The sequence below is a fragment of the Cydia fagiglandana genome, chromosome Z (genome assembly GCF_963556715.1).
Source record: "Cydia fagiglandana chromosome Z, ilCydFagi1.1, whole genome shotgun sequence".
Taxonomy (NCBI): Eukaryota; Metazoa; Arthropoda; class Insecta; order Lepidoptera; family Tortricidae; genus Cydia; species Cydia fagiglandana.
This window is the reverse complement of record NC_085959.1, coordinates 33201938-33218426: the sequence shown is the minus strand read 5'-3', so window position 1 is coordinate 33218426 and position 16489 is coordinate 33201938. Positions and strand designations below refer to the sequence as shown.

At 42.8% G+C, this 16489-nt stretch overlaps 1 protein-coding gene across 1 annotated transcript; it reads right to left on the bottom strand.

The window, feature by feature from the left end:
* Positions 1-12844: 12844 nt before the first annotated feature.
* Positions 12845-13753, bottom strand: LOC134678932 (small ribosomal subunit protein uS7). The gene is made up of 2 exons (XM_063537688.1): positions 13649-13753; positions 12845-13561 (listed from the first exon to the last, which is right to left on the bottom strand). Exon 2 carries the CDS (start codon positions 13547-13549, stop codon positions 12890-12892), a length of 660 nt encoding a protein of 219 aa, XP_063393758.1. The 5' UTR covers positions 13550-13561; positions 13649-13753; the 3' UTR covers positions 12845-12889.
* Positions 13754-16489: the final 2736 nt, after the last annotated feature.

Genomic DNA, 16489 nt, shown 5'->3' with positions numbered 1-16489 from the left:
TATAAATATTAGTAATTTTATAACCCAAAACTGCTTAGGAAAGAAAATTAAACGATTAAAAACTAGTTTCGTTTTAAAAACTTGTTATTTAAATGTACAGCGAACTAAATAATTTAAATAAATTTTCGGTTACTGATGAAGTTAAAGTGACGTTACAAAGTTTGTGTCTCCCCCCTCCCCCATGTCACATTTTCTTGACCCCCTCCCTCCCCCTAAACGTGTGACGTAATTAATGGATGACCCCGTATCTCTTCTTCAATTTAAGAGCTGGGCTCTTGTCGGTGCAGCGTGATGAAGATGTCTCCACCTTGGTCGGTCCAAAGCCAGCCCCTTTGTGTCCTGGTACGACACGGCCCCTACATGCTCCTTTACTTGGCTCATATAGCTCTTCCTTGGTCTTCCCCTCCCTCTCTTTCCATTTATTTTCCCTTCTATAATGTTTCCGATGAAGTGGTCGTGTCGTAGCAGGTGTCCTATCATTCTTCCTCTTCTATTTTTAATAACACTCATTAGACTTCTCTTTTCTTTCACTCGCTCTAGAACAGCTTCATTCGTAACTCTTTCAGTCCAACTTATTCCTTCCATCCTACGCCAACACCACATCTCAAATGCTTGTAGGTATTCTTCATCTCTCTTATTTAGCGTCCATGTCTCACATGCATATAGTGCGATGGACCATATATATGTTTTCATAAATCTCTTCCGTATGTTTAAGGATATACGTGATTTGAAAAGGTTTTTCTTCTTATAGAAAGTCTGCTTAGCCATTGCAATTCTTGCTTTTATATCTGGAGTACATCGTGTGTCCTCTGTTATAATACTTCCCAAATATTTGAAGTTCTTGACTTGTTCTATATTTCTTCCCCTTATTTTTAGCTCACTCTTTATATTACCTGTCTTAGACACTTCCATGAATTTAGTTTTATTGTCATTAATTTTTAGTCCAAATTCTTGAAACACTTTATCCATTGTATTTACCAACTTTTCTAATTGAGTGTTGTTATTGGCTAAGGCTGCAATATCATCCGCAAACCTAACAAATACTACTCTCTTTCCATTTATTTGAATGCCCTGCTCTTTCACTGAATCCAAAACCTTTAGGATGGCAGCTTCAATGAACACGTTAAATATGAGTGGTGATAATGAGCATCCCTGTCTTACCCCCTGTTTTATTTTAGCCATTCCCTTTTCATTATCTACTTCTATAATTGTTTCTTGTTGTCTGTATAGTTCATATATTATCTTCCGATCCCTGTAGTCTAATCCTATTTCTTTAAGTCTGCCCATCATCAGCTTCCAATCCACCTTGTCGAAAGCCTTTTCCAGATCTATAAAGGCTACACTTGTATTATGGCCTATATCTAATCGTCGGTCTAAAGTCAATCTCAATGCCAGTATTGCTTCTCTAGTACCCTTCTGCTTTCTGAATCCGTATTGGTCCTCTCCTAGGTTGCTCTCAATCTTATCTCGTATGCGATATTGTATTATCTTCAATAGGATTTTTGAAGCTTGTGATACTAGACTAAGCGTTCTGTGTTCCTCACACTTCATGGTGTTTGCTTTCTTTGGTAACATTACTGTTTTCGTCGTTGTAAAGTCCTTGGGTACTTTTCCTTTTGCGTACATATTCGACACCAGCTTAAAAACTTCTTCCATTAAGATTGGGTTGTTAGCGTATTTTATCATTTCTATATAGATGTCATCAGCACCTGCGGCCTTTCCGTTTTTTATTGATCCTAGTGCTCTATCGAATTCTCTTCTAATTATTTCTGGCCCCATGTCATCTTTAGGCACTTCCCCTTCAATCTCTATATCATTTTCTTCCAGTCCATCTCCTTTGTATAGATCTTCTACATATCTTATCCACCTTGCCAGAATATCCTTGCTGTCCGTTATTATATGCCCATTCTCGTTTGTTATTGCTGTTGACTTGGTTTTATGGTTCCTATGTAGTTCTCTTATGATTCCGTATGCTTTGTCATTTTCCCCTTTTTTTATGAGTTCTTCAATCATTTCACAGTCTTTTTCCATATCTACTATTTTTGATTTTCTACACAACAACGTTATTTTATTTGTGATTCTCTTATAGTTTTGCAGGTTTTCTTCATCAGTTCTGTTTCTTATAGTCCTTCTTTCTATCATCAAGCTTATAATGTCTGCCGTGAGCCATTTTTTCCTAGGGATCAATTTCTCTTTCTTCGCAGTGGCTTTGGCACTTTCCTTCATTATATTCTTTATATCGTCCCATCTTTCATCTATTTCATTAATCGAATTGTCACTTATATATTTATCCTTATACTCTAATAATTTTCCTCCTATTGAGTTACTATATTGCACATTAGTTTCAATATCACATTTTAGTTTTCTGAGATCTATTTTCTTGCTTCGATTTACTCTCTTGTATCTTTTTGGTTTGACTTTAAGATTGCACATAACCATGTTGTGATCCGTACTTACATCAGCTCCTGGGTAGCTCTTACATTTTGTTACACACTTCCTGTGTTCTCTTTTTATCAATATATAATCTAGTTGGTATCTAGCTTTGTCACCAGGCATTTTCCATGTGTAACGTCTTCTATAAGGTTGATCGTATAACGTATTTGTTATTGTTAGGTCGTGTTCTTTGCAAAATTGTACCAGTTTTTCTCCTCTTCTGTTGCGATTCCCCAGCCCGAACCTACCAACTGTCTCTCCGTCTCTACCTTCTCCCACCACTGCGTTAAAATCTCCTAGTATTAGCAATTGTTCTTTTTCCTTATTTGTATCCATTAGTGTTTCTATTTGCTCGTATACACTATCTACTTCTCCTTCCGGGTGTGAACTAGTTGGCATATATGTCTGAATAATGAGCATATTTTGCGGTTCCGCTTTTATTTTCACAGCTGTGAGTCTATCACAAAGATGCATCGTGTTTTCGATTTGCAGGCCCCATTTCTTATTGAGAATAATAGCCGTACCGTTCTTTCCTCTTTCTTCTCCTGAAAAAATTATTCTGTGATTATCTTTCCAAAAATCTCCACTTCCTTCCCAGCGTGTTTCGCTTATACCTAGTATGTCTATGTCTAATCTTCTCATTTCACTCAAAAGCTCTTCTAGTTTTCCGTCAGGCAGCATAGTTCGCACGTTCCAGGTTCCTATCTTCATATCCTGACAAGGGTTTCGCGGGATGACGACCGAGGCAGCCTTGCTTCTGCCCCTGCCGGACTCGGACCGCCACGGTATATTACGTCGTGGAAGCCCGTTGTCAAGGACTGTATTTTCATTAATTGTACTATTCATCTTTGCTGCGGGGTAAAGGGAGTGTAGTGCGGTGGTTTCCCCTTGCCTTCCACACCGCAGTTCAACAACCCCGTATCTAAAAGAAACAATATACCTTTTAACCTCGCGCATACATTTATCAACCCCATAATGCCGGCTACATCCCTAATAGCATTTTCTTGTAGGGATTTTGTTGGGCCTTTGTTTACGTATTAGTTGGGCAACCGTTATATTTGGCCGTACGATTTGCTGGAGGGCCCTCGACAAAGGCCCTCCCGAAGATTCCCAACAGAGGGCCATAAGAGTAATTTTTTCGTTGGGCCTATTTAAATAAATCATACAATTATTCAACGGTGGTGGTTTTGGTTGGGCCGTGGTTGGGCCTATACACATTTGTTTGATGGTTGGTTAATTGTTACATTTGGCCGTACGATTTGCTGGAGGGCCCTCGACAAAGGCCCTCCCGAAGATTCCCAACAGAGGGCCATTAGAGTAATTTTATCGTTGGGCCTATTTAAATAAATCATACAATTATTCAACGGTGGTGGTTTTGGTTGGGCCGTGGTTGGGCCTATACACATTTGTTTGATGGTTGGTTAATTGTTACATTTGGCCGTATGGCTTGCTGTAGGGCCAACTGCAAAAAAATAAAAAAGGGAAATTTTTTCGTTGTGCTTCTGTTTGCAAATTCAACAATTACCCAACGGCAAGTCAGGTAGGTCGGTAGGTAGTCGTGCACCAGGTTGAAGGCCCAACACAGCTTGTCCCACAAAGGGCCAACATTGTAACTTTAACGTTGGGCCTTGTGTAGGATTCGTACAATACTACCGTAGGTAAATAGTTGTGTAATTTATAGTGTGCCTACAGTCTAATTATGTAATGGGCTTTTGTTTACGAGTCCTACAGTTACCCTACGTTAGGTAAGTGGTTGTGTAATACGTCGTTGGGCCTTCGCTGATAAATATTACAATTACACTACGGTAGGCATTGGTTGTATCCACATGAAGGCCCTAGGCAGCAGTTGTTAATCTTCTCTGTATCGTTCCAATTTTAGTATATGTACTGCCGAAGCAAGTACACTTACTATACACTCTAATTTGTATATATACTAACCACCCTTCGAAACTTCGTAAGCGAGATTTATGTTTTTTGAGATTTAAATTGAAAAAATATTGGTAAAATACAATTTTTTAAATTTATGTATAAATTTTATAGTTATAGCTATTAGATTTATAAGTTACTTTAAAAAAACATTATGATTATATACGGAATAATCGAGAAAATAACTATAACTTCGATGTTTGGAGACAGTAACGCCATCTAGTGACGCCACAAGCAAACTCAACTGGTATTGTTGGGCATCAGTACCACAGCCAATGTTGGTAAACGCGATATTTGTGCTCACTGGGCCAACGAATGTTATCGTTGTTTAGCCACCGGTACCAAAATACACAAAGGCCCATTGTTAGGCGTCAGTGCCACAGCCAATGTTGGTAAATACGATATTTGTCATCATTGGGCCATCGGATGATATATTTGACTAGCCAACGTTACCAAAATACACAAAGGCCCATTGTTGGGCATCCGTGCCACAGCCAATGTTGGTAAATGCGGTATTCGTCACCATTGGGCCAACGAATGTTATCGTTGTTTAGCGAACGGTAGCAAAATACACAAAGGTCCATTGTTGGGCCTCAATGCTACAGCCAATGTTGGTAAATGCGATATTTGTCGTCATTGGGCCATCATATGATATCGTTGATTAGCCAACGTTACCAAAATAAATAAAGGCCCATTGTTGGGCATCAGTGCCACAGCCAATGTTGGTAAATGCGATATTTGTCATCATTGGGCCATCGGATGATGTCGTTGATTAGCCGACGTTACCAAAATACACAAAGGCCCATTGTTGGGCATCAATGCTACAGCCAATGTTGGTAAATGCAATATTTGTCGTCATTGGGCCATCGTATGATATCGTTGATTAGCCAACGTTACCAAAATAAACAAAGGCCCATTGTTGGGCATCAGTGCCGCAGCCAATGTTGGTAAATGCGATATTTGTCGTCATTGGGCCATCGGATGATATCGTTGATTAGCCAACGTTACCAAAATAAAGAAAGGCCCATTGTTGGGCATCAGTGCCACCGCCAATGTTGGTAAATGCGATATCTGTCATCATTGGGCCATCGGATGATATCGTTGATTAGCCAACGTTACCAAAATAGACGAAGGCCCATTGTTGGGCATCAATGCTACAGTCAATGTTGGTAAATGCGATATTTGTCGTCATTGGGCCATCGGATGATATCGTTGATTAGCCAACGTTACAAAATAAACAAAGGCCCGTTGTTGGGCATCAATGCTACAGCCAATGTTGGTAAATGCGATATTTGTCGTCATTGGGCCATCGGATGATATCGTTGATTAGCCAACGTTACCAAAATAAACAAAGGCCCGTTGTTGGGCATCAATGCTACAGCCAATGTTGGTAAATGCGATATTTGTCGTCATTAGGCCATCGGATGATATCGTTGATTAGCCAACGTTACCAAAATAAACAAAGGCCCATTGTTGGGCATCAGTGCCACAGCCAATGTTGGTAAATGCGATTTATGTCATCATTGGGCCATCGGATGATATCGTTGATTAGCCAACGTTACCAAAATACACAAAGGCCCATTGTTGGGCTTCAGTGCCACAGCCAATGTTGGTAAATGCGATATTTGTCATCATTGGGCCATCGGATGATATCGTTGATTAGCCAACGTTACCAAAATACACAAAGGCCCATTGTTGGGCATCCGTGCCACAGCCAATGTTGGTAAATGCGGTATTCGTCACCATTGGGCCAACGAATGTTATCGTTGTTTAGCGAACGGTAGCAAAATACACAAAGGCCCATTGTTGGGCATCACTGCCACTGCCAATGTTGGTAAATGCGATATATGTCGTCATTGGGCCAACGAATATTATCGTTGTTTAGCCAACGGTACCAAAATACACAAAGGCCCATTGTTGGGCATCTGTGCCACAGCGAATGTTGGTAAATGCGATGGTGGGCCAATACAAAATTAATGTTGGCTACGGAACGAACCTCATCCCAACGTTTTCCCTACCGTTGGCACCGTGGGCCCCAACGAAAATGCTACTAGGGATACGGGGGGTTTCGGGGCCCTAGGGGGGGTTTCGGGGCCCAAGGGGGGGTTTCGGGGCCCTACCACCATCCTCTGGGCCCAAGTCAACCTCACCTGCTCGCGGTCCCCCTGCTGACAAACGGACGAGGCTATGGCGAAACGGCTTCTCCCGGCTCTGCCCGGGTTGCGCGGGTCAGATGGTAGTCGCCGCGTGTAAAAAGCCAAAACACCAAACAAAAATGGAAAGTCGAAGAAGAAAACGCACCACGGATAGGGCGCCGCCGCATAACGGCGCGCAGGGGGATCGCCCTACCCCTGCGACAAGTGGGCGAGGGCTACCGGGTCAAGGGCGGGCTCGGCCAAAGACGTTAGCCCGAAAGGTCCGCTTTGCCACGTGGAACCTTGGCACGCTGTCCGGGCGTTCCCGCGAGCTAGCCGACGTACTCGCCAGGCGGAGGGTGGCAGTGGCATTCCTGCAGGAGACTCGATGGAAAGGCAACAGGTCCCGGAACATCGGGAATGGATACAAGCTGATGTACACGGGCTCTCCGAGTGGGGACAACGGAGTGGGGGTGGTGCTCTCTGAGGAGTTCAGGGATAGCGTTTTGGACGTAAAGCGTATAAGCGACCGCCTTATGGTTGTGGAGGTGCTTATCGAAGGGGTCGTGACCAATTTGATAAGTGCCTACGCCCCACAGGCAGGTTGTAGCGATGCGGACAAGGCGATGTTCTGGGAGCATTTCGGGGAACTGCTGCAAAGCATCCCGTTGTCGCAGAGTGTTGTTGTGGGTGGCGACCTGAACGGTCATGTGGGTGAGAAGTGTGAGGAGTTTGGGCGTGTCCACGGTGGTTTTGGTTTCGGGAGCCGTAACCCCGAAGGGGAAGAAATTCTCCGGACGTGTACGGCTGCTGATCTAGCCGTCGTGAACACGTTTTTCAAAAAGAAATCCGAGCATCTGATCACCTACAGGAGCGGGAGGAGCGCCACTCAGATCGACTACTTTCTCACTCGGAGAGACTATATCGGCAAAGTAGCCACCTGTAAAGTTATACCGGGAGAGAGTCTCACTGCCCAACACCGAGTCCTTGTGATGGACCTGCTCGTCAAGCCCCGAGGCACATACCGGGAGCAGTGCCGCCCCCAAACCCGGTGGTGGCTGCTTGAAGGAACCAAGTCCCATGAGTTTGCTGCCGCTGTCAACGACCTCAGTGTTGTGACGGATGGCCATTCCGTACAGCAAATCTGGGATAGAACTCAGGCAGCCATCACACGGGCGGCGAAGGCGGTGCTGGGGGTGTCTAAAGGGGGTCGCAGGCTTGACAAGGAGACTTGGTGGTGGGACGCCACAGTCCAGAGGGAGACTAGGGAGAAAAAAGCCCTCTTTAAAAAGTGGCAAGCGTCCAGATCTCCTGAAGACCACGCGGCATACAGGGCTGCCAAACGTGCCACTAAACAAGCTGTAGCCAGAGCCAGACATAACCACTTGCGTCCTCTGTACGATAAGTTGGAGACGTCTGAGGGGCAGAAGTTCATTTATAAGTTGGCACGATCGAGGGTCAAAGCGGCGCAGGACATCTCCAAGTGCCGCTGCGTAAATGACCCTCACGGTAACCTGCTATGCGAGGATCGCGCGGTAAAGGAGAGATGGCGCTCTTACTTCCACAACCTGCTGAATAACCAGCACAAAGAGGTGCAACCTCCGGATCTCCCTCCGAATCAAGGACTAGTGCCACCGATAACGCCGGAGGAAGTCGAGGCGGCTCTTCGCCGCATGAAGAATCGGAAAGCTGTCGGAGCCGACGGAATCGCTATAGAGGCGTGGAAGTCGATGGGCTCTCAGGGTGTGAGCATACTCACTGATATTTATAACCGCATACTCCTCACCGGGAAGATACCCAACCAATGGAGGCTGAGTATCATTACTCCAGTATTCAAAGGTAAGGGCTCGGTGCGGGAGTGTAGCAAGTATCGCGGTATAAAGGTTATGTCTCACACCATGAAGCTCTTTGAGCGCATAATCGATGCTCGGCTCCGACAGGAGTGTACAGTCTCGGGGTGTCAATATGGGTTTCGGCCAGGGTGCGGAACGATGGACCCTGTATTTGCCCTGAGGACCCTCATGGAGGGATACAGAGCAAAGAACACGCCTCTACATTTCCTGTTTCTGGACATGGAAAAGGCCTTTGACTGTGTCCCTCGTGAGATGATCTGGTGGGCGCTGCGGTCCAAGGCTGTACCTGAGGCCTATATTGACACTATCCGGGACATGTACCACGATTCTGATTCAATAGTCAGGACCGCTGTTGGTGACACCAACCCCTTCTCTGTCACTGTTGGAGTACATCAGGGCTCTGTGCTCAGCCCGTTTCTGTTTAGCGTGATATTAGACGCCCTGTCAGCCAGCATCCGAGACTACCATGAGCAGCCACCGTGGCTATTCATGTATGCTGATGATATCGCGCTGACAGACTCTGATAAGGGCCGACTTGTCCACCGTGTGAACAGATGGAGGGGGTCGCTGGAGAACGGCGGTCTTAAACTAAATGTGGCGAAGACAGAGTACATGGCCTGCAATAGTACAGATCCTCTACCCGTCCGCATAGGCGTGGACATGGTCGAGCGCACGGATCAAGTTAAGTACCTAGGATCTGTACTTAGCACTACCGGGGACATCGACAGCGACGTCAAAGCCCGAATTTCCGCTGCTTGGGTCAAATGGCGGGAGATGACTGGGGTTATTTGTGACCCCAAAATGCCGATTAAGTTGAAGGGACAGGTCTATAAGACCATCATTAGACCTGCCCTTCTGTACGGCAGCGAGACTTGGCCTTTACTAGAGCGGCACAAGCAGGAACTGCGTGTCACGGAAATGAAGATGCTGCGGTGGATGTGCGGAGTTTCACGCAAGGATCGCGTCCGAAACGCCCACATTCGGGGTAGTCTTGGCGTCCGTGACATCGCAGACAAACTGCAAGAGTGTCGCCTTCGTTGGTATGGCCACGTCTCGCGCAGACCGGCAAGTTACGTGGGTAACAAATGCCTGGCCATGCCGCCTCCTCCCGGTACGGGAAGAAGAGGCCGGCCCAAGAAGCGATGGCTTGATGTCGTCAAGGAGGACATGCGTGCCAACGGACTCACTACCAGGGATGCCGAAGATCGGGCAAAGTGGTCACGAAGGAGTCGGAAGGCGGACCCCGGGTCCTCGCGCCCCGCGCGGGGGCACAGCCGGGATTGACGCCAGGATGATGATGATGATGAATGCCGGCTACATACGTAACGATAAATCGTTGCGATAAAACTGTGCAGATAAATCGAACCGTGTGTATGACAAATCGTTACGATAATCGACAACGATTTGCCATACACACGGTTCGATTTATCTGCACAGTCGGACTGCACAGTTTTATCGCAACGATTTATCGTTACGTATGTAGCCGGCATAAGATAGGTCATACTTACGAGTATGTAGGTATGTACTATGTACATATTATTATATACCTAGTTCAACTTCATGTCTGGTCTGGGGACACGGGACACAATCCCAAAAAAATCTTGATAGCTTGGAAATGATTTTCACTAGGTACCTACTTCGAACAGCGTAATAGCTTTCTATTTGTATACTAAAAACCAGTCAACCAGTATATTAAGACCCCTGCGCTGTCGATTCCTGTCCTATTGATGCTGTAACTAAAGTGTTTTGCTTTGCCCAATCAAGAAAGCTTAAATTGGAACCTTCATAGAACATAATACATCAATCTATTAATTAAACTGTTAGTTATACTTACTTCCTTACCCTGAATCTACGGATACTATAAGGTATTTCCACAAAGTCGGCGGTGAACTAACGTATAGCAAGTAGAAGATCCTTCAGTCTCCATCTCCAGGGATTAAGTATGCCCATTATACCACGGGCGAAGATAGATATACTCGTATTGTTTAGATATTAAGGATTGTAATAAGTTAAAATTTGTGCAGCAATGGTGGAATTTATTAAAATTTCGTCAAGTGGACGAAAACTGGCGCAATGACCCAATGTTATGTAAGGTTTACTCGGGTGATTCCGAATGTCGAAAACTGTCGGATAATTCCAAAAAGAGACTTTTATTATGATGGAATTAAGAGTGATTTTCATCTGAATTTCGGAATTATCCGACATTCGGTATTACCCGAATACACCTTATATGCAATGCCATTTTAGCTCGAAGAAACATCGAAAATTATTACTGCTCAGTCAACGTTTGAGAAGTTGTTGTCATTCTTGATAGTATAGAAAACAGTTATTAGCTCTAGTGAAAAAGAGTACAATTGCTATCAGATATTTTTGAGCATATTGGCCGTTCCAATACATCTGATGGCGACTGAAGTGTCGCGCAGCGCATAATTATATAAAGATATATGCATTATGTACCCTTTTTAAACCGCGCTGCGCGAGATTTTTACCCCTTGTCACTAGAGAAATACACTACACAACACTCTAAAACAGAAAATCTTCTAACTAGCGCTTGAATTTTTAAAGCAATAGAAAATCAAAAGTAGAAACAAACAATGTCATGGTGGGCTATAGAACCCAGATATACATCACATCAATATACAGGAGCCCCGGATTTCTCAAAAACTTGTAATATAAGTGGAAGTCCCTTTCTAACAAAAGCTGTCGAAAGTGGATTCCGCTTTTATTGGAAGTTACAAGCTTTTGAGAAACTGGCCCCAGGTGTCATCATTCAAGCAATTAGCTTCACTTTTGTGGAACAGCTGCAGAACTTTCAGGCCATCCGGTTAAAAATACATACTAGATAACCAGAAAGGGCTTGTGCACAAATCACGCGAGGTCCGATGGGGGGAGGGGGGTCACGAAAAAATCACGATAGATCACGTTGGGGGAGGGGGGTCACGAAAAAATCACGATAGATCACGTTGGGGGAGGGGGGTATAAAGGAAACCTCACGTGTATTTTTCTACAGTGAACGAAACTAAGAAAAAAAAACCTACCTCATAAGTAGATAATTTTTCTTGGTTTATTTAAACATAGATCTTCACTCTGCACTTCAAAATAAAGAGTCTATTTAACGAAAATATAAAAATAAACACGATTTTCTTTAAACAAGACTTAGCTTAAGAATTATCTTAAACTTAGGTCCAATAAAAAAATTCCCCCAAATGAGATTAAGATGTAAATAAGAGGTTGTTGTCAACACATCACCTGTAACAACCATTTAAGTGAATCTACTAAAATGCTTGTATAACTGGACTTCTTAATGAAATACTATTTAAGGAAAAATAAAGGCTTAAATAAATAAATAAAAATAAATAACTGGACCCCCCTCCCCTGCAAACAAGTTTCTATATAACTTAGTTCGTATGTAACTGTCATATCAGTTAAAACTGTACATGGGAAAAATCATTCGCAATTGGAAGAGCATTACATTTACAATTCGCTAAAGGCATTTTACATTCGTAATATTTCATTTACTTATTGTAGTCTTAAAGTTTTTCAAGGTTGCTACTTACTATTTCCGAGTTTGGTAGGTGCAAAGGTCCACCCATTTAAGTTCATGTACACAATTATTTTTTTTACCTTTTTCCAGACTTGTCATCTAAATTAAAAGTAGATACAATTCTATTAGTCTTTAAAACTATGACAATTATTGAAGATTAACCAAGGGTGGTCCACTTGTCCATGTGTAAGTTTCTCACATTTTGCTTAAAAAATGTCAGACACAATGCACAAATCAAATACCACAATGTTAATTTACCAAACTCAGCAGTAACTTTGTTGCAATAACAGAACCATTAGTAAAGAGATAATATGCTGCATTATCACACAGTAACCATAATATTAACCCAAGGGGTGGTCCTAGTCAACTAGGCTAGAAAAAGAGTATGTCTGATAATCTTTGTTGAGTGGCTCAATTAACACATTCATTACCACTAAGTGCTACGGGTTACGCTCGTAGCGCGTAGCCACGGTTTCGTCGTATGTAGCGCGTAGTCGCTACGAACAGTGTACCCGACAGTCGGGTTCTTGGTGTTGAATGTGTTAACTGACAAATATGTGAAATATTACATGTGTACTGAGCAAAGTGCTCAAAGACGCAGTTTTAATCTGTGAAACCGTATTTTAAGACAATTTACTTAACACTCAATTTATCAGTTAACTCAAATGAGAATAGCACTTGAAGAAGAAATGAAAGAAACCAAAAATGTTTTGAGAAACTTACAAAACTGAAATTGAAATAAGGTCTAAACAAAAAAGAATTTAAATCAAGTGACTATCATAAAATGTTTGTATACTGTTCAAAACTGCCATGGTATTTTATATTAGAATGAGGTTATGTTTTCAAAAAGATATGTATAGAGTATGTTGATATTTACTGGGAAATCTAAACTGTCATGGCAAACTTTGATAAGGTTACTTTGAGTATAAGAGAGAAGTTAATTAAACAATCAATGGATTTCTTACTTTTTTATTGAGTCCAGCCCTTACACTTAACAATTAACGGTTGGATTTAGCGACACGCTCCAGCTCGTCCTTCTTCTTGATAGCGTAAGAGTTGGAGGAACCCTTGGCGGCGTTGATGAGCTCGTCGGCGACGCACTCCGCGATCGTCTTGATGTTTCTGAAGGCGGCCTCGCGGGCTCCCGTGCACAGCAGCCAGATAGCCTGGTTGACGCGGCGCAGCGGCGACACGTCCACGGCCTGACGACGCACGGTACCGGCGCGACCGATTCTGGTCGAGTCTTCGCGGGGTCCGGAGTTGATGATAGCCGTCACAAGGACTTGCAGGGGGTTCTCACCAGTTAGCAAGTGGATGATTTCGAATGCGTGCTTCACGATTCTTACGGCCATCAGCTTCTTGCCGTTGTTGCGACCGTGCATCATCAGAGAGTTCGTCAGACGCTCCACGATGGGGCACTGAGCTTTGCGGAAACGCTTGTGTGCGTACCTGCCAGCTGAGTGTGGTAAATACTTGGCGTATTTCTCCTTCACGGAGATGTAATCTTGCAGGGACATGTCCGAAACCTGGACATCGTAGCAGCTCCATCGCCCAAAAAGCTTAATTTCGGGAATATCGGCCGCTTGGGGCAGGGGCGCATTGTCGACGGCCACGCTGCCAGCGTCCATGCCGTCATCAACCCAGTTTTCATCAGCCATGATTATTTTAGCCTATGAACAAACGATTATTGTGTTAAAACATGATAAATCACACACATTAGGTATAATTGTACTATTATTTAAATGAAAAATACTTACTTTTAGGCTAAGAAGTCGCGACCTAACCTCGTGTTGTCAGTGGAACACGGTAAAAAGGAAGTGGATTGGAAACGTGAAGTTGGCATCACACTTTTAGTGTTGCCATGATAAAGTAAATATTTATGTAGTTTTTAAAATTAAGGTGTGTATACATAGGACTGGCAAAAGACATTAATTGACCGTAGTTCTGTAGAAGGCGACCAACTTTTTATTTTTGTCAAAGTAACTTACACCCTAACTCAGTGGCTTTGGTCGCTTTCTGCATTGATAAAATAAATGAGTTGGTCGTTTTCTGCATAACTACGGTCAATTTTTATAATAAAAATATCTTTTTTGATAAATATCTTTTTTTTTGTATACAGACGAGACAATTTTTCGCCATCTGATGAAATTCTCCAATCGAACAGGGCCGTGCGGAGGCAAATACCAATTTGATTCCCCGATCACATCAGCAGGTGCGGACACAAAAATGCCAATTTTCATAGTAGAATGCAAATTGTTGATTTAATTTGTGTACGTGTGGACGCTAGAAGATGAGATTGACCAATTATTTTCCTGAACAAATCGACTGATTTCGTCAGTCCCGTCTGGATACCCCTATATATATGACGGTCAAGCAAATCTTGTCAGTAGAAAAAGGCGCGAAATTCAAACTTTCTATGAGGTGATATTCCTTCGTGCCTACAATTTTCAAATTTGCCGCCTTTTTCTACTGACAAGATCTGCTTGACCAAGTCACGGACGTAGAGAGTAAACTGGATGGCGGACATTGGCCAAAAAGTGTGTCCACATGAGAAGTCAAGGTTGGCCGTTGCATCTCTTTCTAATTAGGGTGACCATACGTCTTATGTATGTGGGATATTAGGATAACTTTGAATATAAATGGATAGTTTGGCCAAGATTTTTTCTTAATCGTGCATAGTTATATTAGTAATAGAAATCTTACTGTCTTTTCGCCTGAAAAGGGATGGATATAGTTTTTTTCTCTTCTGTAAAACGCTTCACACAACCTTAGGTACTTAATTTAGTTGTTCTAAAAGCTGTTCTAAATGGTGTGCTCAAATTACGGCACATATGCAATTAAAACTGCACGAGGCCATGCGCTTGGCGGGGAAGAGAACCCTATGGAGGAATCTGGTCTTCAACAGAAGGATATGATGTCACGATCCTCAGTATTGAGGGACCAACTGAAGAAGAAGAAAAGCTTTTACTAGTAGGCGTAGGTCTAGAGAGGCTACCTCGAAACCAGAAATTCGCAATTTGCGGGGATCTTTCTCTTTTACTCCAATGAAGGCGTAATTAGAGTGACAGAGAAAAATGCCCGCAATTGACGATTTTTGATTTTCACGGTAGCCGTTCAGTGACCACGAACATGGTCGATCGTCTGGAAGATGGTCCGCCGTAACGTCTGTCAAGAACACAGGTATGAGTGAGAGAGATTGAGAGACAGATATGGTGACAGAACCAGAGGGTCTACTGTCTACTGCGAACCATGTTCGACGTGTTGCCTCTCTGTCACACTTACGTACGAATTTACAAGTGCGACAAAGACGCAACATGTCGAAAGTGGTTCGGGGTAGGCTCTCAGGACAGTGGGGGAATTACATACAGTCTTTGCCGCCTTAGGCCCCAAGCCCTACATAGCAAGCACTAGCCGCCCCCCCTTTCTCAGCACCCATCATATAGACTGCTGCCCAAAATATCTGGCCGCCCTAGGCCCGGGCCTACTCGGGCTTAGGGCAAATTCGCAACTGCCTCAGGACTACAACCGCGAAAATCGAAGTTCGCAAATTGCGGGGATCTTTCTCTGTCACTCTTATCACGCCTTCATTGGAGTAAAAGAGAAAGATCCCCTCAGGGTCGCGTGGGTCCGCTACGCCTGCTTGCTATAGTTTTTAACTAGGACGCTTGTCACTGGACCATAGACACCGAAGTTTGCAAATTGCGAGCATCTTTCTCTGTCACTGTAATTACTCCTTTATAGGAGTAAAAGAGAAAGATGTCCGTAATTTCCGAACTTCGGTGTTCACGGTGCTAGGCCATCTGTGCGAAAAGAGAAGAATCGTGAAATGTAAAGAAACTAGTGATGTGCCGTTCCTAGCAAATTTTCCAATGAGGTTAAATTCCCAGTAACGTTTCTGGTATCGTCCCAAAAGTCAGTAAATTACTATTTATATAAATATATAGATTATATAGATAAAGTTCTATTTTTCTTTTATTATCAATGTGTTTTTTTTTATTATTATAACAATGCATAAATGTGTCTGTATTGTTTAAGGACTTTGGATTTCAATTTTGGCAATTATTTATTCAGTATTGGCTCTCATTTCACCAATTTAAACATGCCGAAATAAATACATACCTATTTATATAAACTTACTTAAGTACCTAATAAGAATTGTGTAACACTGATCCTCATCGTTCCGACATCATAGTCACCCTAATGAGTTTGACAATGTTGTCTTGTATTTTTATCGCAAAATGTAATAATTGTGTCTTCCTTGTGAAACAATATTCCACAATTAGAAATTCTTTCACTCCCACAACCTTTAACGCAACATTTATTCACTATTTTTAAGAAATTTTGCATTCACGTGTTTTGATAACATGTCATGACGTTAGGGATACCAATTAACATTCAAAGTTTCTACAATGTCTACCATACCAAAATTAATGTTCTTTTTTTGTTGTGCACATGCTTGGTTAAATCAGTTAATAATATTGACATCATACTTATTTACAAATTTCTTAAAAGATATCAGAACCTTACTCAGAATATAGCACTTAAATAATATAAGAAATTATTTAATTTGAGTAGTATATTGATATAAATACTACCAC

Coding starts and splice junctions, on each gene's coding strand:
- LOC134678932 (XM_063537688.1), bottom strand. CDS start 13,549: ATGGCTGATGAAAACTGGGTTGATGACGGCATGGACGCTGGCAGCGTG.